Source organism: Mus caroli, chromosome 7 (assembly GCF_900094665.2).
Source record: "Mus caroli chromosome 7, CAROLI_EIJ_v1.1, whole genome shotgun sequence".
NCBI classification, from domain to species: domain Eukaryota; kingdom Metazoa; phylum Chordata; class Mammalia; order Rodentia; family Muridae; genus Mus; species Mus caroli.
The window spans coordinates 1421175-1444501 of NC_034576.1; the positions used below are offsets into that span (position 1 = coordinate 1421175).

Consider the following 23327-nt stretch of genomic DNA (forward strand, 5'->3'; position numbering starts at 1 on the left):
TCCAAAATGGAAATCAAACCACAAGCCTCACCCATGGTGCATATTGTATACCCACAGGCTATACCGTCATCCTGGAATATACTTCAACAGTCTGGAAGACACTTTACTATTTAGTGGGGTTTTTTTTTCCTTAAATATATTTTTATTAGCCGTTTGAAAATCTCATATAATGTGACAGCACCCAAGGAAGATATAGTCATCTTTACCCGGAGAGCTGCTTAGGGTAGGGAGCTGTCTTAGAATTCAGGAGAGAGAAGGGTGGTGAGACATGGACCTCAGACACTTGAAAGTATACCAGTGTATGATATTTGCTTTGTAGACGCAACCATGAAGCTGTGAGTTGGCAAAACCCCAAGATCACAGAACAGTGCAAAACTTCAGCCTCCTTAAAAACAAAATGCTGCAGCAGCACATATACTGAAATTGGAGCGATACCGTGAAGATTTGCACGGCTCCTGTGCAAGGATGACGAGCAAATTCATGCCTGGTCTACATGGTGAGTTCTAGGACAGTCAAAGCTGCATGTCTCAAAAGAGAAGCTACTATGATTTAATCAATTGTGTGTGTGTGTGTGTGTGTGGGTGGGTGGGTGTGGGTGTGCCTTGGCATGAATGTGGAGGTCAAGGACAACCTTCAGGAGTCGGTGCTTTCTTTCCATTATGCGGATCCTGGCTATGAGACTTGTGGGCAGGTGCTTTTACACACTGGGCCATTTCAATGTCCCATCTCACTTCAATCGGTTGTTCCTTCAGTCTGTAGTAACAAAACATTCTGTGCTGTAGGCATTGTCCTAACCCACCAAATAGATAACTCAGGAAAGACAAAAACAAAAGTAAGCTTACTTGATTGGACGTAATTATGATATCCTGCTAATTATACTTGCAGGATTGAAGAGGTGGGTAATCTTAATTACAGGGGTTTCCCCAGGGGAGTGCCCCATGAATCAGAGCTTGTCTTCTAAGTCCCAACTTCTCAGCGTCGTCTCTTTCTGAACTGTTCACAGGCAGGACAAGAAAACTTCACAGAGTTCTTGTAGGTACAATTTTCCAAACGATAAGGAATATTGGGAAAGAGAAAAGGTCTTCTTGCTAAGCAGGGTTGGCAATGAAGTTTTGTTGCCATAGCAACCAATGGTCTCCTGGGGCCCGGGGCGCGATGGCGCGTGTGTGCATTCACCTCTTTCCTTCCTGGTTCGCTCAGAGATTTTGCCCCCCCCACTTCAAGCTGAAAGAAAGAGACTAGAGCTCCGGATTTAGGGTGATGGGCGGAGGCCTTAGCGAATGGAAGCGTGGTCCTGTCCAAGGCCAACCAATAATATACGAAGTTTGTCTCTGACAAGGCCCTCCTTCTTTTCACTTGGACCTGAATAACCTGACCCAAACAGAGTTTCTGTTGGAGCGACGGCTCTTTAAGCCAATGAAAGCACTGATTTGGGGCAGTGCGGAAGAAGAGGCGGGACAGATTTTTATTGCAACGCCTGAATGACAGCGACCGGAGCCATTGGCTGTAGTTCGCTGGATTTATTGACAGAGTGGGCGTGGAGGGGTTTTGTCAGGGCACCGACTGGGGCCAGAAGAGGCGGGAAAAAGAGAGCAACGAGAGTCAGCCAATAAGAACAGCGCGAGTTTCATAGCAACGGAAGAGTGACGGCGGGTTGGGCCAAAGGAAGGTTAAGCTGTTTGTTACGCCGGCCGAGGGGAGGCGCGGCGGCTGTGTCGGACGAGAGCCGGAGGAGGCGGTGGGTGGAGGTGGCGGCTGCAACGCGGGTTCCTGAGGAGAAGGAGGAGGAGAAGCGGGTGAGGGGCGGCGCGGGGCCCGACCTCTGAGCCCCCTCTTGGCCCCCGCCCCGCGCCGCCCGGCCTCCCAGTCACCCCCTGAACCGGCTGTCCCCGGGCCCTTCCTCGAACCTTGCGGTCCAAGTCTCCAGCCCCGCGGATCTACGCGCTCCTCACTCGTACCCTTCCCTGCACCCTTGGAGCCCATGCAGATTCCTCTCTCACTCTCAGGACTTTCCTTGTGCCTTAGGAGTCGCTCCTTGCCCCACCAGGGCCCATCCCCACCACCTTTTCCTGCCTCGTAACCTACCCTGTCACACTCTGGGCACTTCCTGACTCCTGTCTCGCTCTCCTGGTCTCTGAGGCCCTTCCTCTGACTCTCTGCTTCCCCAGCCCCCTTCTGCAACCTTCCCAGGCTCTAGTTAGCTACTTAGCGCTCTCAATTCCCTCCTCGAACCCCTAGGATCTTTCAGGTTTCCATCACTTCAAATCCCCCAGGACTTCCCTCAAACCCTGCTTGGCACCGCTAAGCCCTTCCCTTGGACCCCAGGCATATCTACCCTTTGGATTTCGTGGGCTCCTCCCTTGCAACCTCAGGTGCCTTCTCCCCCCACCTCCGCCAATCCTTTCTGACTTCCCTCCATCTTTCTCTCCCCTTTCTCTCCCTTCACACCATACTCCCTACACCTCACTTTGTCTTTTCCCAGCTTCCAGGCTTTTTTTCTAAGCACCCTCTTCATTTAACCCAGACCTGGTTTTTTTGTTTGCTTGTTTGTTTTTTTTTTTTTCCAGATCTTTCTCCCAGAGTGGCGGAGTGTGTCTTGCCACACTCTGCCTTCTTGCTCTCTCCCAAAGCGCAGAATTGTCAGACACACCACAGTGAGGGTACTGGGTAACCTGTCCCTCCATTTTATTTGATTTGGTTTTCTGAATCTATTTTTTTCCTCTCTTTGCCTCCGACCCTTTTGTTTTGACTTGTTCCTCCTCTCCTTTCTGTTTCTCCCTTCTTCCTGTTTTTGTCCTCTTGAGGGCTTCCCTTTTGCTGGAATCCTCCGAGAGGCATTAGGGACTGGATCCTTCTTCCCCTAATGGCTGCCTGGGTTCCACCCACAACCTTTTGACCACTCCCCAGAGGAGGGTGACCTTGGAGGGAGGTGCTGAAGACGAGAGAATCAGCCTAGCAGGGGGTCAGCAAAGGCAGGCCAGAAGCTCCAATGGCGTTCCTTTTCCCCTTTCTCTTGATGAGAGCCCAGCTATCCCAACTCCCTCCTGCCATGCTAAGCCTTGGGAGTAATGTCAGACAGTTAATTAATCTTCCTTCCCCCTGGGTACACAGGGACCTGTCTCCTACATGTGCACTTGGCAAAGTGGCCTTTGTGTGTGCTGACATTCGTGAAAGTGTCCATGTCCTGGGAAGGTAGTATATGTGATTGGGGGACATGCATCTGTTTTGCAAGAGGGGAGGGAAATACTTACTGCACAGGGGACTATTTTTTCTTAGGGTTTCTTCACTCGAAAGTACCTGTTGGGTGTCATTCTTACATAGAGCCCCGTGAAGTCAATATTGATTTCCCCCGTGCTCTCCTGCAGATAAGCAGGCTCTGGGGCCCACAGACACCCCATGCAGCGCCTGAGCGGCACATCCATGCTCTGTGCCAGAGCAGCATGGTTTTTAAAGCACCATGGGGCCTGATCGAGTGACAGCCCGAGAACTGTGCGAGAATGATGACCTGGCCACCAGCCTTGTTCTTGACCCCTACCTCGGCTTCCGCACCCATAAGATGAATGTCAGGTGAGGGGGAACTTGGGGGTCCTGGGTCCTGGACCCTTTCTCTTATGTTTTTACAATTCTTAGCCTGGTCTCCCTGAAGCTTCGGGTGGGGGCCAGGGGGCCTGGAAGTCCCTAGAACCCAGGCATACCCTTTCTCCCAGTCCTGTGCCCACCTTGCGACGACAACACCACCTTCGCTCAGCACTGGAAGCTTTCCTAAGGCAACGGGACCTGGAGGCTGCATTCCGTGCCCTGACACTAGGAGGCTGGATGTCCCACTACTTCCAGAGCCGTGCCCCTCGGCAGGAGGCTGCTCTCAAGACCCACGTGAGGGAGCCCATGCCCCAGCCTGCCCTGCACTGTGCTCTCTCCATATAGCTGGCAGATTCTAGATCTCTCAGGAGAGTAGCCCCCAGGCCCAAGACTGCCTTGCTGCTGGGGACAGCCTGCAAGGAAGGCCCAGAAGCCTAGAAGAAGAGAATTGGGGGCGGGTGAGCTGAGATGAGTCCACCCTCCTCTTCCTTTGACAGATGAGGACACCTAGACCCAGAGATGACCCAGGCCACACAATCAGTGACAAAGTAGACCTGGTCCAAGAGAAAGAGGCCCTTGTGGTTGGCCCTGCTCATCTTCCTGCCCTCCCCCACTCTTCTCTCAGATTTTCTGCTACCTCCGCGCCTTCCTGCCTGAGAGTGGCTTCACCATTCTGCCCTGCACCCGCTACTCCATGGAGACCAATGGGGCCAAGATTGTGTCTACCCGTGCTTGGTAAGGGGGCTGCTGGGAGCAGAGACCCAGTCCCTCCGGATGAGGTAGGACCCAAGGGAAGTGGGGTTAGTGACACAGGACAACCTAGTGGATTTGAGAGAGAATGAATGGAGGATACAATGGCTGACCCTGTGCCTCAGAGCTCCTGTTCCCAGGGTGCTTCCCCAGCAAAGACTGGGAGGCGTCGCTCAGAGCCCTATAGCCTAGCCTCTTGCCAGGAAGAAGAATGAGAAGCTGGGGCTGCTGGTGGGCTGCATTGCAGAGCTGCGCGAAGAGGATGAGTACCTGCTCAGGGCCGGGGAGAACGACTTCAGCATCATGTACTCCACCCGAAAAAGGAGTGCCCAGCTGTGGCTTGGCCCAGCTGCCTTCATCAACCATGGTGAGGGCAAGGCTGGAGAGGGGATGGATGCTGGGGGGGGGGGGGGGGGGGGGGGGGGGAGGGAGGCAGGCGAGTGCATGAGACACGGGGGAGGGGCTGGCCTCACTTGCTCACTCCTTCTCTTTTCTCTGTTGTTCACCCAATGGCTGCAGACTGCAAACCCAACTGCAAGGTGAGACCTTCAGAGTGTGAAAAGGGCAGGCATGTGGGAATCTGAGGGAAACTGAGGGAGGGCTGGTTTTGGACTCTCCCACCTGATAAGGCGATTTCCTATCCTTTGCAGTCCCTCATAGTTGGTAGCAGCACCTAGGGTGGGCAGCACACGGGAAGGCGTGTGCCCTCAAGGACATCAGACAGGGAAGAAGGGGCATCAGGTGTAGCAGAGCCTGGGTTACTGACCAAAACGGAGGCAAAGGTGTTATGGGGAGACAGATTAGCAGGTGGCTAATCTCACCAGGCAGCTTTGAAGGCAGGGGCAGGGGAGAAGCCAAGAAATTCCGGGAGGCCAAGGACCTCTGCTAAGAAACTGTGGGTGGAAGGACAAAGTGAGGGAGGGGGAGGTGACTGGGCTGGACATGGTACAGAGGGTTTGGGAGGTCCAGTGGGTATAATACTGTCTTCTCATACATCTTGGGAGACCAAAGCAGGAAAATTGTACGTTCTAGGTTAATCTTGGTAACCTGAGTGAAAGTTTATTTTAAAGGGGTAGGAATGCAGCTCAGGGCAGGGTGCTTGCTTAGTGTGTGTAAGACCCTGAGTTAGTGCCACAGAAACAAAACAGATGGTAGTATAGTGCTCTTGCCTAGCAAATGAGTGACCTGAGATCAACCCACAGGACCAACAAGAACAACAACAGAGTTTTAGTTGAGTACCCTGCCTTGTAACCTGTGAAATAGGTGTTTGGGAGACAGAGGCAGGAGAATTGCTATAAGTTGGAGACCAGCTTGGTCTGCACAGTGAGTTTCAGGTCACCCAAGACTATATAGTAACAAGGTCCTGTCTTCAAAAAACTAAAAAGGAGGCTAGAAAGATGGCTCAGCGGTTAACAGCACTCACTGGCTGCTCTTCCAGAGGACCTGGGATCAATCCTAGCACCTATGTGGCCGTTCACACCTGTGTGTGGGTCAAGGTCAAGGGCTTCTTACACCCTCCCACACACATACATGCAGGCAAAACACCAATGACCGTAAAATAAAAGTGTGTGTGTGTGTGAAGGTAAGGGCAGTCCCCCGGAAGCCCCCCATCTGTGTTCTGTCAGGACACAGACCTCTGGCCCTCTGTGGGAGCACCCATGGCATGAGTAAGGGTCAAAGCTCGGCTTCCTGACTTAGAACTGGAAAGCGTTATGGCTGTGTGGCCGGGTCTTAGGTTTCTCCTGTTGACACCCGCTAAGACTGCTCTCGAGGTCAGGTGGTGGGCACCTCAGAACGTACAAGACTTGTTCCGTGTGTCAGAGGCTCTTAGGATGAATGACACACAGCCCCCACTAGGCCCTCTGCCTTGCATGCAGACACTGAGTGGGACAGAAGGAGAGGGCAGCAGGCACAGTCATCAGCTTGGGTAACAGTGGTCTGGCATCAGCAGACTTTCCTGGCACGCTGAAGAAAACCAGAGGCACAGGAGGGCAAGCTTTCACACCCCGTGGCTGGGTCTGTGATGAGGCACCCCATCTGACCACTAAACTTAGTCGACTCTCCTTCTAGCAGCATCATGGGAGGTTTGGTTTCGAGATGGCTATGGCAGCAGTGTGTAGGAGGCTCAGTAAAAAGGGAAGAGGTATACAAAGTGAGGGTGGCCATGAGGAGATTGGCAGGTGATGAAGGACCACCTCAAGGAAGAGCAGCAGGATGAGAGGAGAAGGCTCTCGGAGGTGCTACATTCAGGCACCAGCCAGTTGGCCTGGAGGACATCAGGCAAGGATCACTTTGGGTGTCAGGTTTGAGTGGCTGGCTGGCTAGATAGCTAGATGGTGACCATGTTCCTTCCCAGATAGGGAGTGCAGAGGTAGATGCAGATATGGGAGAGAAATAAGAATGAGGAGTCTATAGGGTAGCCTCGGGATGAGTGATCCTAAATGCTGGGCTGGAGGACAGGGGAATCTGGCTGCCAAGTGGACACAAGCCTTGGGAGAATGGGAAATAGCCACAGAGGCAGAATGGCAAAGAGCAGTGGCTCTTGAAGGACTCTGCTGGGGACACAGGGTAGGTCTGAGGGGCAGAGTTTGGTACTTGTCCACAAGTCAGAGAAAGAAGGCAAGGAGTGCCAGTGCATCCTGCCTGGAGGTCAGGTTAGCTCACTGGCTAACAGGGAGGGATAGACACAGAAGGCAAGCTCTTAAGGGGCTCTGTGGAGAACAGGCTGCAGCCAGAGTAGCTAACAATAAATGGTGGGGTAACTCATTACAGAACCCTTGGACCTGGGTGCCTGGCCAGGTTGTGGAGCTGGACAGCTCCTGCCCTGTGCTCCAGGCTAGGGTGCTGAGGAGGCATGGCCTCAGTTTGTGCCCTCAGATGGGAATACTGCCTGTGTGAAGGTGCTACGGGACATTGAGCCAGGGGATGAAGTGACTTGCTTCTATGGTGAGGGCTTCTTTGGCGAGAAGAATGAGCACTGTGAATGCTATACCTGTGAGAGGTAGGCATGAACTGCGTGGGCAGGGTGTGGCAACCTGCCCTGGGATGTCAAGGGTTGCTGGGCTGCAGTGCATCCTCAGGATTCACTCTAAAGTGTGTCCAGCCCAGCATCTGCCTTTGCCCTTTTCTGTTCCTGCAGGAAAGGCGAGGGAGCTTTTAGACTTCAGCCCAGGGAGCCTGAGCTGCGACCAAAGCCCCTGGACAAGTATGAGCTCCGAGAGACAAAGAGGCGTCTGCAGCAGAGCTTGGTCAGCAGCCAGCAGGGCCTGATGAGCCAGTGGGCCTGCTCCCACCTGTCCCCACTGCGCCCTGACCCATTCTGTGGTGAGTGTGCCTGTTCTCTACCTTTGGGTCACTTTTTCTGACCTGTCCAGAGGAAGAGCTGCACAGGTCCTGTTGACAGGCTTTCACTTTTTCTGTCTCTGACCTCCACAGCTGCCTGCCAGCCCTCATGCCTGCTGCCTGCCAGCCCCCACATGGATTACTTGCCCCTTTGGCTCCAGCGGGCGCCTCAACCCCAGCCCATAGTACATCCCAGGAAGCGCCGCCGCCACCGCCTCCACCGCCGCCCCAGGATCCAGGCTTCATTGCCCCCTGTCCTCCGCACTGCCTGTATCCCCCTGCACCAATGGGGAGGCTGTGGTCCCCACTGCCAGCTACGTGCTGAGGCCATGGTGACCCTACACCTGCTCCCCAAGACTCGCTGGACCCCACAACAGGACTGGTACTGGGCCCGGCGCTATGGGCTACCTTCTGTGGGGCGTGTGGAACTTACCCGCCTAGCCCCAGCCCTGCCAGCTGCTCCTGCCCCTGCTGGGAACCCAGGTCCTGTCCCCACTCCTGACTTCATCCCTAAGCAGGCCCTTGCCTTTGCTCCGTTCTGCCCACCTAAGCGCCTCCGGCTAGTGGTCAGTCATGGTTCTATTGATCTGGACATCAATAGTGGTGAGCCATGATAGGCTGCTTACAGGGAGCGGAATGGAGTGCAGAGTCTCTGTCTTGGAGCCCTCCAGAAGGGAAGGAGGAAGCTGACCCAGGTCTGATCGTGGGAGTGTGTTGTTTGGGACATCCCTAGAGAGCTGATCCTTGTTCTATGATTGCTGACCCCTGAGCCAGCCCCAACCCAGCAGGGAGCCCTGGCCATTTGATGTACCCATCCCTGCCCCCACCTCAGGACTATAGGAGTCATCCTCCTCTCTCAGCCTCTTCCTCCCAGGGAGCAAAGCCATAAGGGGGGAGGGCACTCCATGGCGACTCTCTAGAAGGCCAGGCCTCAGGGGGTGGAATTGACTTGGGGGTTTGCCTTCCCCTGAGCTGCTCCCACAATGGGGAGTGAGTTGGCTCTCAGCTCTACAGTTGATGGAGGTAGGGGCTGTCAGATGAGGTGGGTGGTACCCAGGGGCACATCCTTGGCTCTGCCCCATGGGTCTCAGGGAGGCCAGGTGTGACCTCATCTTTTTCACGGTGCTATCCCTGGTGCTACTGGGGTGTCGGGAAGGCTTCCTCTCCTCCCCACACCGGAATGGGGGATGATGGGGGATTGGAAGAACTTGAACTTTTTATTAAAATATTGTAAGTCCTTAGGAGGGTTTTTTTTATTGTTTTTATGGGATGTCAAGTTGGAGGGTGAGACCTCAGCTTGGCTGGGAAGATGAGGTGGCATGCCTGCGACACTGACAACTATCGTGATATGCCTTAAGAAGGGAGAGGGCAGTGGGTTCTGGGGACTGCTGGACTAAGATAAAGCCCTGTAACTACACAGATGGTGCTTATAGGACATGACCAAATGCATTCTCTGCTCTGGGGAACTGAGGAGATAACCAAGAGCTGATGACCGGGAAGCAAAGTAACTTGCCTGAGGCCATACAGACACTTGCCACTTCTCAACTAGATCTAGAGCAGGGCCTGGTGTGGTGGCACCCCTTTAATCCCAACACTTAAAGAGGCAGAAGCAGATAGATCTGTGTGAGTTCAAGGCTAGCCTGATCTACACAGGGAGTTCCAGGCCAGCCAAGGCTACATAGTGGGTGGACTTATTCGGGAGCAGTTTGAGAGGAGGGGATATAAATGAGGCCAAGCAGCTCAGCCCTGCTAAGGGGTGGAGGGAACCTATTGTAACCCGGTTGCCCTCAAGCCTCCCTATTGTGTGACAAAGAGGAGTAAGACAAGCTGGGGGCAGAGTTCAGTGGTACAGGGTTTACTTAGCAGGTGCCAAGCCCTAAATTTGATCCTTCATACCAGAAAAGGAAAAAGAACCAAGAAAAGAACCAGCATGACGCTGGTGCTGCCTCGGTGGGGCTTTCCCTACCCTGCTTCTCCCCCTTAGAGGACCTTGGAGGGTGATCGATGGCTCCAGGAGCCATAGGATTCTATGAGGAGAGCCAGTGTCTCCAAGTGAAGTGGGGTCTTGAAGATCTATATGACAAAGCACTAAGACAGCAGAGCCTCTCTGTCCAGGAAGCACATGAGTCCCAGAAAGTAGCAGGTTTCTGAGGAACTACAGAGCTAGAGGGAAGAGGAAAACAGCAATTGGTCTCAAATCTAAGCAGCAGAGGCTAAGAGACAGGGTGTGGCCCTGGGATCATGGGAAATTGACCCAGTGGATGTAGGTGGGGAAACACTATCTAGGGGTCCTAAAGAGCTGTTGAAAGTTTGTGGTGGAGGCAAGTAGTCCAAGTCGGAGCTGGCAGGCAAGGTGTGATCTGGCTCCTTGTGTAGGTCAAGTGTGGGCAAATTTGGCCAGGATTATAAGAATGGCCCGGAATGGATGGGCAGTGGTGGCACACACATTTAATCCCAGCATTTGGGAGACAGGTAGGCGGCTCTCTGTGAGTTTGAAGCCAGCCTTCTCTACATGGAAAGCTTGATGCCAGTCTGGCCTTAAAACATGTTGGAAAGAGACAGGAAGTAGTCAAGTAACAATGACAAGAGGGATTATGGATGGGAGGAGGAGAGGAAGGAATGGACATCGGGAGAACATGTACTCTGTGTACTTAGACCCAGGACTCTGGGCAGGACAGAAGATGGGTGCTCAGCTGATCATCCTGTGCTCCGGACACCTAACTGGGTGATGTCATGTCTCCAGGCAGCATTTAGCCTCTTCCCCTGACGGTGCCCTCTGATCAGCTGCTGTTCTATCAGCAATACCACCTGTCAGGATGGTGAGTGACCAGTATCTTTCTGAAGCCTTGTCATTACCCTGTACTTCCACCCTGCTCCTCCCTCTCAGGTTGTGGTCAGACAGCTCTGAGGGCAAGGTCTAGATGTAGTCATCCCAGGCCATCTGGGGTGTGCCTTGATGGGTGGTGAGCAGCCCATGGGGTAGGTGGTAGACAGGTCATCAAGGGTGGGACCAGCCAGTCCTAGCAACTCAACCTGCCCTCCTATATTGCTTCTGATAACCCAAGTCTTAGCCATCTTGGTTGACAGCTGGAGAAACTGATGTTGGTCACTCGGGAAGATGACTTGCATAATCAATCAAGCTATCTTTGAACCTGGGCGTTAAATGTAGTCGCCTGAGGCCTTTTAAGACCGAGTCTGAGGATTACTTCAGATCTAGCTGGGAGGCTTTGGGTAATAGTGGATGCCAGCGCAGCCAGCTAGAGGCCTCTGGCTCTGTTAGGATTACTAGTACTGTTAGGATTATACTTGGAAGATAGACAGAGTCAGGAGGATTAACAGTTTGACGCTATCGTGGCTACAAGAGACTATCTCAGAACAATAAACAAACAGGCTCAGTGGTTAAGTGTGTTTGCTGTTCTTCCAAAGGATCTGGCATTAGGCTACTCACAGTTCTAGTAACTCCAGCCCTAGGGCATCTGATCTCCTTCTGGCTACCTCCCACCAGTGCCCACCCACCCACTCACTCACACAGTTTTTTTCTTTTTCTTTTTCTTTTTCTTTCTTTTTTTTTTTTTTCTCGAGACAGGGTTTCTCTGTATAGCCCTGGCTGTCCTGGAACTCACTTTGTAGACCAGGCTGGCTCTGAACTCAGAAATCCGTCTGCCTCTGCCTCCCGAGTGCTGGGATTAAAGACGTGCGCCATCACACCCGGCTAAACTCACACATTTTTAAAAAGGGGTCCGGAGCTGGGCAGTGGTGGTGCGCACTTGGGAGGCAGAGGCAGGCAGATTTCTGAGTTCGAGGCCAACCTGGTCTACAGAGTGAGTTCCAGGACAGCCAGGGCTACACAGAGAAAACCTGTCTCGAAAAACCAAAATAAATAAATAAATAAATAAATAAATAAATAAGGGGGGGTGTGGGGGGGAGTTATCAGGACAGGGTGGTGGTACACACTTTTAATTTCAGTATGAAGGAGGCAGACATGGGTGGATCTCTTTGGTTCAAAGGCTACATAGACTCATCTGTAAAATGGTGTCACTCATGTTTGGGAGTATCTGGAAGCAGAATGACTGGCTGTGATTGGAAAAGATGGGGAGAAAGAATAACTCATACAGATGTATGAGTGTGCTAAAGGGGTCAGTGGAAAAAACATCATGTATGGACAAAGGGACAGATAGCTCCACATGAGCACAGGGTGGACCTGCATTAGAAATCAAAGGGGGCAGGATGCTGGAGAAATGGTTCAGTTAGCTCATTTACTGCTGTAAGTTCTAAGAGCTCTAAGGCTCCCTTCTGGCCTCCATGGGCACCAGGTGTTCAAAGTATGTGTGTGTACATGAGTATTTTATTCATATACATTTTTTAAATGAATATAATCAGATGTGCCGGGTTTCAGGGTTGCTGATGGTTGCACAAGTCTCTGTGGCCTTGTTGGGACAAGAGGGCTCTTATTGTGGGGACAACATGTTTTTAGAGGGACATGGGGCCAGTGAAGGCACAGCATGATGAAAGCTGATAGTGTCAAGGCAGGGTAGTTGAGGAATAATGGAACAACACTGGGTCATGGGATAAAGATTCCTCAGGACCAGAGACTGGATGGGTCAGGGTGTAATAGCCCACATGGTCCAGACAGGATGGGAGGAAGCTGAGGTTTGGACATTTGAAGACTGGTAGCAGGCAAGTGTGGCAATTGAGAGACAGGACACAATAGAGCCCTGTAACTGGAGAAGGTTTTGTTGTTCTTTTTAAGGAATGTTTTGGCGGCTTTTTTAGGAATCAGCATTTCACTGTGTAATGTAGCCTTGGTTAGCTTTGAACTCACTATGGAGACCAGGCTAGCTTCAAATTCACAGAGATTCCCATGTGTCTGCCTTTGGAGAGCTGTACTAAAGGCAGGAGCTACCTTCAATGTTGAGATCTTGATTTCATGATCAGAAGCAAAACACAAGAGCCTCTCAGCTTGGTTCTATCTACCTACCTGTCTGGGAATTATGACTGCCTTAACTCACAGAGCTGCAATCCTTCTTGCCCCCATGATCCAAAGAAGCAGTGTTCAGAGGCTCAGCTAATAAGCAGTCACCATGTATGCATGGATCCCCAACATGCATGCAAAAAGCCTGGTGCAGTGGCCCTTGGCTGGCTGTAACGCCAGTGCTGGGGAGTCAGAAACGGGAGGACCGAGCCATCTAGTCCATCAGTTAAATTACGGGATTATCATGAGATACCGTCTCAAACACAGGAAACAAAATGAGAAAAGAAACAAATATTAGCAGCCAGCACAATAACTTTATTTGTGGCACAAAGACAAAGTGAAGGGAGGGGGAGACCCAGGCTGGGGTTTGATGAAAGGACAGCCACTAGGGGTTGATGAAGCCAGGGGAGCAGCGCTCAAGTGCAAGGTCAGATTTTGCCCGGGAAAGTTCCCTGCTTGATCTGCTCATTCCAGCGCTGCACCTGCAGTGGCAGAGGGACCCCGGCGGCTGCTCAGCCTCAGTCTGAAACCGCTACCCTTTCCACCAACCCCTCTCCGCCCTCTCACCCAGCTGATGGGACACAGTGAATGGAATACACGGAAATAGTACTCGCAGGGTTGTGTGCTCTTTCCGCGGCGATTCATGGTCTTCACACACCGGTGGTAGTCTGCAGAGTGCCTCGGGGTGAGGGGTGGGGGGATGGGGGTCGCGAGACAAGTCATGCCCAGTCAAGAACAGGCCACGCCCCTCCCCTCTAGCCTTAGGTCCCACCCTACTTTTATGCCCAGCCCTTCCAGGACAGTCTCACCCTTTCTAACCAATCGGGTTCCTCCTTCCCATTCCAGCCCCCAAACTCCCTCCTGGACTGAGCTCCATCACCTTCTGGTTGTCTGCTTCACCTTTCCCCTCCAGGGCTCAGTTCCTCCCTTCACCTCAAGTCCCACTCCTTTTTTCTTGAACTCGCCCCCTCAGTCCTGGTCTTGCCCTTTACTGACAAGGCTCCATCCCTTCGTGCTCAATACATTTCACCCCAAACTTAATCCCTTCCAGTTGCCTCCCTCCATTCCAGGCCCCGCCCCTCCATGGCTCAGCCCCACCCACTTTGGTACAGGCCCCACCCCTCCAGGCCGCGGCCCAGCCTCCCATTCCAACGGTCTCCGACGGTCTCCAGGTGGGGGCCTCCCCTCTAATTTGGCTCAACCGGTCTCACCCAAAAAATTCTGGTAGCAGTTACGCGTCTGGTTCTGGTTAGGGAAGCGCGGATCAAAGGGCGGCGTTGTCCATTGGCCCGGAGGGGGCTTCTGGGCTTGAACACCCAACATCCAAGTAGCAATTCCTGCAGGAAGGGGTGCAGGGCTCCGTGGGGCCTAGAGGGCGCCTCGTGCTTCCACCTTCCCCAGCTCCTGACCCAGTCTAAACACCACCCACCCTGTCCTTACCAGACTGAAGTGAGCCAAAGTAGCTGGAACACCAGGGCTGCGAAATCCACCCGTGCCTTTAGTTTGAGAATGAGGGCTGGTCCCAAGAGCACGGGAGAAAAAAAATACGACCCTCAGGCCTGATTGGCTGGCCCCCAGGGAGTCCCAGCCAATAGGAGCTGTCTGTAATGCGGGGGTGGGATCAGTGGCGGCCCCTCCCGCTTGGTTCTTGTACGTAGTCCCCTTGGGAGAACCGCACACAAGAGCGCGTACACTTACCAGCACAAAGACAGGGCTTTGAGTCTCAGACTAGGACTTTTAATCCCTACAAAGTTGAGCTTCTCCCTCTGCCCCACCCCATCCTCACCAATAATATAAACTTATATCTAGCTCTGGTCTCTATGGGAGGAGGAGGATCCCATCCCCTCCACCCTCCGCGACCACACTCGGTGTTCTCAGCACTCTGCGCCTTACAGTCGGGGTACACAGCACCCTGCTGGCCTGTGAGGGAAAGAGGAAAGGGGATATGTTTCCTGGCCCCTGACACCCACTCCTTTATGTCCGGGTCTTCCGGATCTCGGGGGTACCTTGGCCTCATTGGGCTTCTGGACAATTTGCTGACAGATCGAGTCTCTTGCATTATGTTATCTTAAATCCTTGGGTTGCTGCTTACTGCGGGAAGAGAAAGAAAGGCAGAGAATGTTTTAGGAGACTAGCAGAAAGAAAGGTACCCAAGAGTGTAGAAATATAAATCTACAGCTGTTTACTTAGGCCTTAAAAAAGTCAGTATTGTCACCTTACCTTTCTAGATCCAAGACCTTTTGATCTCACCCCCCCACCCCCACCCCAACACATTAGTAGTAATTCCCCATGCCTCCATCTCCAGGTTCTTTTAAACTACCATCTACTGTCTGTTTCCATGGATATCCGGACATTTCATAGACATATTTTATTTGGTTGGCTTTGGGGGGGGGGGCTGTTCCTTTCCCTTGATATATGAGTATTTTTATTTTTACTTAGTCCCCCCCCCCGCCCCCTTGAGGCAAGGTCTCACAATGGCCTGGAAATTGGCTGGCTTGGAACTGGTTCTGTAGAGCAGAATGGCCTCAGACTCAGAGGTCCGCCTGCTTTGGCTTCCCACGTGCTGGCATTAAAGGGGGAGAGGTGTGGCATGCCATAGGTGCTTGCGAAGATCCGAGGACAACTGTGGCAGTTTGCTCCCTCTTATGGGTCCCAATAATGGAGCTCAGGCTATCAGTCTTGGGGACAAGCATTTTCTTCCTCTGAGCCATTTCAAGGGCTCTTAATAGTTTGAGATAGAGTCACTTTATAGTCCAGGCTGGCCTTGACATTGATACATAGCCAAAGGTGACCCTGAACTCCTGATCCTCATGCCTTCACCTCCCATTTGCTAGGACTAAAGCTGTGAACTGTCACACCCAGTCCTATTTGGTGCCAGGATCAAATCCAGGGGCCTCCTGTCTGCCTACTAGGCAAGCAAGCACTCCATCAAGGGAGCTATATCCCCAATCCCTTGGTCTCTTCTCTATTTCCTTGCTGAAAACCTCCTCTGCTCCCACAGTTCTCACAGGCTGGTAACTCCCCCCAAATCACTTCCCCCGAATCATGGTCCCCAGTCATCTCAGAACCACCCCCTGAGCCCTTCCTTCTCTGTCTTGCCCCACTGCTGTCTGTGGTTCTGAGGGTCTCTGCACCACTAAACATCCCCCCAACCCTCATCGCAGGTGGTTAATATTGTCAACCTGACATGATCAAGAATCATCCAGGAGGCAAACTTCGGGGGTTAATGGAGGTGGGAAGGCCCACTCTCAATGTGGGTGGCACTTTCTGCAGTCTTGGTGCCAGAATGAATAAAATGAGAAACCAGGACTGAGAAGATGGCTCAGTGGGTAAACTGCCTGTAATGAAAACTGGAGGGTATGATTTTGGGACTCTAAAACCCAGGGATGTTGGCCCAGTCCTGTAAGCCCAGCACAATTCCAGCCCTAAGCAGCAAACTCTAAATTCAGTGAGAGACTGTCTCAAAGAATAAAGGGGAATGTCACAGAAGAAGACACCTGGAGTTGACTTCTGTCTTCCACATGTGCACGCACAGGCCAGCACACACTCCTACAGTCACAACCAACACACAGAGAAGTTTGTGCATGGATTGTCCCCTCCAACTGTGCACCAGAATGAACCATTTCTTCTCTTTGTCCCGACTCTTGAAGCATCACTAGCACGATCGACGAGGCATCCTATTACCCTTCACAGTGCTAGGGGAGTCTAAGGCTTCTCCACACTCTCTCGTCCAGGCTACCATCATCTCCTGGGTGGCACTACTGTACTCTGCCATCACACACTCACACACACACACACACACACACACACATTCTGGATTCTGGAAATCAGTTCCAGCTATTCTTCTGGTCCCAACCCTTCAGCTTCAGCTTGCTCAAAGCCAAAGTCCTTAAACTTGTCTGTAGTTTCTGTGTGGCTTTGCCACACCCCACCCCACCCCCATACACATCCAGTGGCTACTAGTTCCATTCAGTGTTGGCTGGTTCAAGCCCAGGGCTGTGTACATGCTAGGTTAGTACTCCGCCATCTGAGCCCTCTCATGTCTTTACACAAATGACCCCCAGCTCTGAGGTTGAGGCCACCTTAGGCCACTGTGCTGTAATGGGGTTTTACCCTTTGCATTGTGAATGTTTAGCAACATGCCTTATGCCTAGCCACTAGGTGCCACTAGGTGCCAAGCAGCAACTCCTGCTTCTGCCAGCCTTATGGTTGGGGGTTGTGCCCCACTGCTTAGAGTGATCTGATCTCATCTGCCACACAGCCAACACTTCATACCTATTCCATGTCTAGTGATGTGGGTTGGCTCATGGTTAAGGTCTGCAGTTAACAGTCATGGGTTCGCTCAGCGTTAAGGTCTGCAGTTAGCATACAAAATGCCTTGAATGCAATCCTGAGAACCTGCTCCCTCTCCCCAGCATCTCACTCCCCCCACCCCAGAGTGGATGCCAACCACTCTTTCTAAACACCTGAATATGATGGGCACCAGATTCCTTCACTGGCACCTCACCTTTGGTGGCACCTCACCTTTGGTGGCCATTTTCCCCTTATTCTCCATTCACAAGATGACAGGAAGGAGAATTTCTAACGTTGACCCTGTCACCACCAAAGGGTGATGCTGTGATTGTGCCTTGAGTCCTTGGTGTCTTACTGCAGACTTTTGGGGCACCTTAGCTAAGGTCTTTGTCTCAGAGGTGGGGGATATTGTGTAGGTCAAGGATGTCATTGGATGTTTGGACATATCGTGCAAACCTAAGATAGGCCCAGTGGTGAGAAACAGAGGTTTCAGGTATCTTTAAGCTTTCAAAAACAGACATGGATGTCTGATAACTCACTTATGGGTTTCTGGAAAGTACCTGGCAAGTCCTCTGCAGGCTTCCTCTCCATCTGGTGCCGTGTGTTCTCCTTGTTCACTTTAGTATAGGACCCTGATTGTTCTATGACTACTACTTGTGATCCATCTGAAAAGGTCGTCTGGCTGGTGTTAAAGGGCAAATTGGTCAACACGGACATGGAAGACACATTGGAAGTCACAGAGAATGAGGAGGGCAGAGAGATAGTAGCTGGCTTCAGTTGATGGTGTTTGGAGTTGGCCATAATCTTCATCTTGGCAAGGGCGAGCCCCTCTGCAGAGAAAGGCCTATTGTCCTCTGTGTAGGGGCTCTCAACAGCTATCTCCTTGGTCAAGACCCACTTCTGCATCTCTGTCTCCTTGGACTTTAGATTGGGCAAGTTCACAGTTGTCTCCTCCTCCATCTTGTGGGCACAGTCTTCTAACTTTTCCCTGCCCTTCAAGGCCTCTTGGGTTTTGCCAATCAAGATCTCCTTGGACTGCTTCTTGGTAGTGGCAAAGGGCAGATGCAGGGGCATGGTCTGGGCCCTCACATCTACTACCGTTGTATTCTGCCCTCCCACTAACAGCACAGGTTCCTGTTTCCCTTCCGTCTTTCTCTCAAGCACGCCTCCTCCCTGTAATGTCCTGGGATCCCCAAGGGCCTTTGCCCGTGAGTCGAGAGCTTTCTGGTATGGGGCAGTTGGATCCTTCTGAGACCGGGTATTTACAATTAGATGGTCCTTTTTGGTGTGCATGGCTTTCTGGGAATGTGCAGGTGCTTGTAGAAGCTTCTGATTCGGTGTTAAAGTTTTCTGGGTTGGGGCAGTTATAACTTGGGGCTTCCAGGGGTGCCCAGGGGTGGTTGGGGTCTTCTGGGAATCAGAAGGCTGAGACTTAAAGAAATGGCCAAGTGCAGCTGAAGCCTTCCCTCTTGACCACAGTGCAGTTGGGGTCTTCTGGGACGGAGTGGGAAGGGCTGAGGCCATCTGAGCTGGAGCAGGCTTAGCTGGTACCTTATTAGACTGGTCCAAAATGAATGGCATTTTCCTTGATTCGATGGGGACAGATGCAGCTTTGTGGGAACACAGTGGGCTCACATGTTTCTTTGAGCCTGTGGGTCTGGCCTTGTCTTTGGACTTCAGAAAGGAGGGATTGGGAGGAAAGATGTAGAAGGCAGGAGGGTAAGATGTGTTCAAGGAAGACAGTGTGGCATATTCAGGACTCATGAGATCTTCAAGGTTTTGTGCCCACAGGAGGGTGTCCAGGTGACTAGAGGGAACCACGACAGGGAAACCAGTGTCGTTCTGAGAGATGCACTTTGAAGGAGTCTCAATTAGACGAGCCTGGCTTGTGTCTTCCTCAGAATCACATTTGTGGGCCTGTACATGGATGGGGTGGGTGTGTTCAGGACCAGGGGAGACACAAAACTTGGGAGTCTTGTCTTTCAGCCTTTCTTCTTCTGACCCAGGAGCCTATATCCCAACCTTCCTCCCTCAGACTCTGGAGTCTACATCCCAGTCCTCTTTACTGAACTCTAGACTCCAGGCCCCAGCCCTCCTCCCCTGTACCCTGGAGTCCAGACCCCAGCCCCTAGTGAATAGCTGGCCTTTGCAATAGAGTGGACCTGGTTTATCGTGTTAGAGATGATGCTGAAGATGGTCCGGATGGTGATGCTGGCCTTGTCTGTAGGGCAGAAAGAAGTCTGAGCCCTCTGGAAAGGGGATCAAAATCAAAAGCAGGTTCATGTAGGTGGCAGAGGGTGGGTATTGCTCATACCAGAAACATGGATTAGACGTTCAGGTCTATCAGAGCAGGCATGTAGATAGGACCTACAGAAGTAGACAGGGGGACATTAGTGATATCTGATCCAGGACCCTAAACACAACCAGCCAAAAGACCCATTGCCTACTTGTTTTTTGTGACTTTCATCTGATCCTCAGAAGATTGCAGTTGTGACCAGATGAGAGGCACAGAGTCACCCACAGCCTGAGACCTGAGCGAGTGCTTGATTGGCTGCCCATGGGCAGAAGGAGATAGTTAGCCAGACTGTCTGGGCAGTCTCTGGAACATACATATAGAGAAACACACGTGCACTCACACCAGCACACACACACACATACTTTCACACACTTGAATCTCCCACCTCCCTGCCCCCCAACATGCACACCACACACCCATACACATACCATACAACACACACCCATATACACACAAATGCACACCCATACATATACATACACACCGCACACCCATACACATACATGCACATGCACAAACACACTGACTACTTCACCTTGGTCAGCTTCATCTTGGTCTTCTTTGGTTTATGAGAAGAGAATATTTTGCAAGGAAAGATGGGATCAGCAACTTCAACTGGAAGGAGAGGCAAGAGAGGGAGGTTCAAGGACCTCAAGTGGTGCTGACAGGCAGGCCGACTCTGAGGACAGGTGAGCTCAGCCATCGAGGCCAGAAGAGTCTGCAAAGTGTGTGAGCCCCACCCATGTTCTGAGGGAGGGTACCTGACACGCAGAAGAAGATGGCCCAGCCTTTGACAGTGATGGCTCACCTGTAAGTTTGCCTTGAGACTGGACCTGTGGACAGAGGGACAGTTGGCAGAGGTCTCTTTCTTATTTTCATTCTATTTTTGGTTTAAGATTTGTTTATTTATTCATTTTTATTCTATGTGCATGTATGCCTGCATGTATATATGTATACCATGTCCATGCCTGGTGCTTGTGTATATCAAACAGGACACTGGATCCTCTGGAACTGGAGTTAAAAATGTTTGAGAGCCGCCACGTTTATGTTGGGAATTAAATCCAGGTCTTCTTTTAAACCACTGAACCATCTCTCTAGCACCTTCTGTTTTCCTTCCTTCTTTCTTTTTCTTCTTTTCTTTCTTTCTTTTTTTTTTTTTTTTTTTTTTTTGGTTTTTCGAGACAGGGTTTCTCTGTATAGCCCTGGCTGTCCTGGAACTCACTTTGTAGACCAGGCTGGCCTCGAACTCAGAAATCCGCCTGCCTCTGCCTCCCAAGTGCTGGGATTAAAGGCGTGCGCCACCACGCCCGGCTTCTTTCTTTCTTTCTTTCTTTCTTTCTTCTTTCTCTTTCTTTCTTTCTTCTTTCTTCCTTTCTTTCTTTCTTCCTTCCTTCTTTCTTTCTTTCTTTCTTTCTTTCTTTCTTTCTTTCTTTCTTTCTTTCTTTCTTTCTTCCTTCCTTCCTTCCTTCCTTCCTTCCTTCCTTCCTTCCTTCCTTCCTTCTCTCTCTCTGTCTGTTTCTCTCTCTCTGTCTCTGTCTCTCTCTCTTTCTTTTTGAGACAGGGTCTATGTATTCCTGGATGTTCTGAACCTTACTATATAAACCAGGATGTCCTTGAACTCACAAAAACCATCCTTCCTCTGCCTCTTGAATGCTGGGATTTAAAGCATGTGCCACACACACACACACACACCTCCTTCTTTTTAAATGTTTGTGTTTCTATGCAGATGCACACATGTGTACATTTGTATGTCTACACAGATGCATGTTTGTGTGCATATGCATCTGTATGCATGCATATATATATATATATATACATATATGTATATATGTGTGTGTGTGTGTGTGTGTGTATGCAGATGCATTTGTACGTATGTGTAGTCACAGAATCACCTTGGATGTCATTCCAGGGAAGGTTGTCCATCTCCTTTGAGACCGTCTTTCACTGACCTGAAGCTCACCAGTTAGACTACTCTTGACTGTCCAGTGAACCCTCATAGGTCCTCCTGTCTCTGTCTCCCTAACCCTGGGATTAAAAGTATACTACCACACCAAACACTTAATAAACTTTTTTTAAAGTAAGTGTGTGCTCTTGAATGTGGCTGCCAGTGGGGGGAAGAGCACCTGGAGCTGGAGTTCCAGGTGTTTGGGAACCACTTGTTGTAGGTTTTCAGCACCCATAATTCCTCTGCAAGAGCAGTATGTACTCTTAAGCACTGAATCACTTTTCCAACCCCTCAAAATTTTTATTACATTTACTTTTTATTTTGGGGAGGTGCACATACCATATCCTTGGGAATCAGGGGAGACCATGTGGAATGGAAAGATCCAACTCAGGTTGGCATGTGTGGAGGCAGGCAAGCATCTCTACTCACTGAGACCTCAAAGTATTTCACACCTAGCATCCATACATGAATTCTAGAGGGGTGTGTAAGTTCAGATTCTTGAACTTGCAAGGGAAGCTTCTTATGGATTGAACAACCTCTCCAGCTCCTTCTTTTGTTTTCATTTTGAAACAGGTTCTCACTCTCTAGCCTATAATAGCCTAAAACTCACTATATAGCCCAGGCTGGCTTCACATTCATTGCAACCCTCCTGCTTCAACCTTCTAACCTCTCTGGCTCGGAACTCATTAACTCTTCATGAACCAGAGAGAAAAGAAAGGAAAAGAAAGAAAATCATTTACACAGATAACATGCACAGGCACACACACATTCACACACACACACACACACACACACACACCCTGCTCGGGCCCGAACACCTGTCTCATCAACTCCATGAGTGTTCATGCATACTTACATACATACACATATACTTACAGATGTATGTATGTACATACATATAGACATGTGGACAAATACATATATACATTTGGTGGATGGGGCTCTTTAATGTCACACTTTATTCCTTCTCTATGGCCTTCTTAGACAAAAGTTCTTCATGAAGTTACCTCATAGATAAAATGATACACAAAAATGTTGCAGAAGGCTGTCAATAGTAAGTTCAAAGCAGTGCTTCATTCTGTAAGNTCATTATAAGTTCAAAGCCACAGTTTCACATGGCCTCGCTTTATCATATACTGCACACCTGTGGCTTCATCCTTGGACCTGACCTCGAGTGAATATTTTCCCTTGATCACAAATTGATCCCAAGCCTATTTCTCTTCTTAGTGTAATTGTGAAAGTTTATTGTGTCCCTTATTATGCAGCCTTTATTATTCTATGAGGAGCAGGCACATTCTATCTCAGTTCTAATCTTATTACATCTTTCTGGCAAAACAACTAAAACTCCTTTTTTGTTGTTGGTTTTGGTTTTTCGAGACAGGGTTTCTCTGTGTAGCCCTGGCTGTCCCGGAACTCACTCTGTAGACCGGGCTGGCCTCAAACTCAGAAATCCACCTGCCTCTGCCTCCCAAGTGCTGGGATTAAAGGTGTACGCCACTACAGTCCAGCCTAAAGCTATTTCCTACAGCTTTCTTCTTAAAATTATTTGAACCAAATCAGAATTCTATAAAGTCATTAATTCATCCAAACAGCATTAATTCATGAAAGTTTATCTTCATTTTGATTTGCAGGAAATCTGCCCGATAGTGTTTGCTGATACCCAGGAACCATTAGGCTATGTAATAGTGACAGGAAAGGCATATCAGCAGTGAGAAGCAATCCTGGGATGAAGTCTCTAAGGAACGTGCATCTAAGAGTTCACCCATCACAGGCCATGAAAACAGTGGGCCATCTCCAGAAAATTTTACTTGTGTGTCTTAGTCTTCCCTAGATGGCTTCTGACAGGCTTGTTACAAATTTGAGTTTAGTCTAGCCTAATTCCTCTCCTTTTTGTATATGTGTATGGTCATGCATGCACACTTGGGTATGGGTTCTCTCCTACCTAGTTTGACCTGGGGGTCAATCTCAGGTCATCAGGCAAGTGTCTTTACTTGCTGAGCCACCTGGAAGCCTTTAGCCCCACTTCCCATTCTTGGGATTATTTCTTTTTTTTTTTTTTTCAGTTTGAGATAGGGTTTCTCTGTGAAGTCCTGGCTCTTCTGGAACTTGCTCCATTGCTCCTTGACCAGGCTGGCCTTAAACTCAGAGAT

General features: G+C 50.6%; 3 protein-coding genes and 1 non-coding gene across 8 annotated transcripts in view; 2 read left to right on the forward strand and 2 right to left on the reverse strand.

Moving 5' to 3' along the window:
* The first annotated feature begins 397 nt into the window (after positions 1–397).
* LOC115031572 lies at positions 398–500 on the forward strand. The gene has a single exon (XR_003837253.1). It is a non-coding gene; the product is annotated as a U6 spliceosomal RNA (small nuclear RNA).
* Positions 501–1671: 1171 nt separating this feature from the next.
* Kmt5c (lysine methyltransferase 5C) lies at positions 1672–8912 on the forward strand. Of its 3 annotated transcripts, none has more exons than XM_021168199.1 (9): positions 1672–1738; positions 3366–3567; positions 3708–3873; positions 4205–4314; positions 4533–4696; positions 4849–4868; positions 7194–7330; positions 7469–7653; positions 7765–8912. In XM_021168199.1, exons 2-9 carry the CDS (start codon positions 3458–3460, stop codon positions 8283–8285), a joined length of 1413 nt encoding a protein of 470 aa, XP_021023858.1. In that variant the 5' UTR covers positions 1672–1738; positions 3366–3457; the 3' UTR covers positions 8286–8912. The 3 variants fall into 3 exon arrangements, with proteins under 3 accessions (XP_021023858.1, XP_021023855.1, XP_021023856.1); XM_021168196.1 differs by having other exon boundaries at positions 1684–1796; XM_021168197.1 differs by having other exon boundaries at positions 1717–3192.
* A 4033-nt stretch (positions 8913–12945) lies between these two features.
* Positions 12946–14222, reverse strand: LOC110298658 (cytochrome c oxidase subunit 6B2). 2 transcript variants are annotated; one of them, XM_021168026.1, is made up of 4 exons: positions 14084–14222; positions 13855–13980; positions 13258–13311; positions 12946–13125 (listed from the first exon to the last, which is right to left on the reverse strand). In XM_021168026.1, exons 2-4 carry the CDS (start codon positions 13964–13966, stop codon positions 13109–13111), a joined length of 183 nt encoding a protein of 60 aa, XP_021023685.1. In that variant the 5' UTR covers positions 13967–13980; positions 14084–14222; the 3' UTR covers positions 12946–13108. The 2 variants fall into 2 exon arrangements, with proteins under 2 accessions (XP_021023685.1, XP_021023684.1); XM_021168025.1 differs by having other exon boundaries at positions 13211–13311.
* A 147-nt stretch (positions 14223–14369) lies between these two features.
* The window catches only part of Fam71e2 (family with sequence similarity 71 member E2), a 16279-nt gene continuing 7321 nt past the window's right edge, over positions 14370–23327 (reverse strand). For both annotated transcript variants that reach the window (XM_021167759.1, XM_021167760.1), the window contains 8 exons: positions 20041–20065; positions 19768–19847; positions 19384–19487; positions 19251–19303; positions 19099–19157; positions 17497–18853; positions 14650–14734; positions 14370–14563 (listed from right to left, as the gene is read on the reverse strand). In XM_021167759.1, coding sequence (XP_021023418.1) covers positions 14712–14734; positions 17497–18853; positions 19099–19157; positions 19251–19303; positions 19384–19487; positions 19768–19847; positions 20041–20065 — 1701 coding nt within the window. In that variant the 3' untranslated portion in view covers positions 14370–14563; positions 14650–14711. The remainder of the gene's footprint in view (positions 14564–14649; positions 14735–17496; positions 18854–19098; positions 19158–19250; positions 19304–19383; positions 19488–19767; positions 19848–20040; positions 20066–23327) is intronic.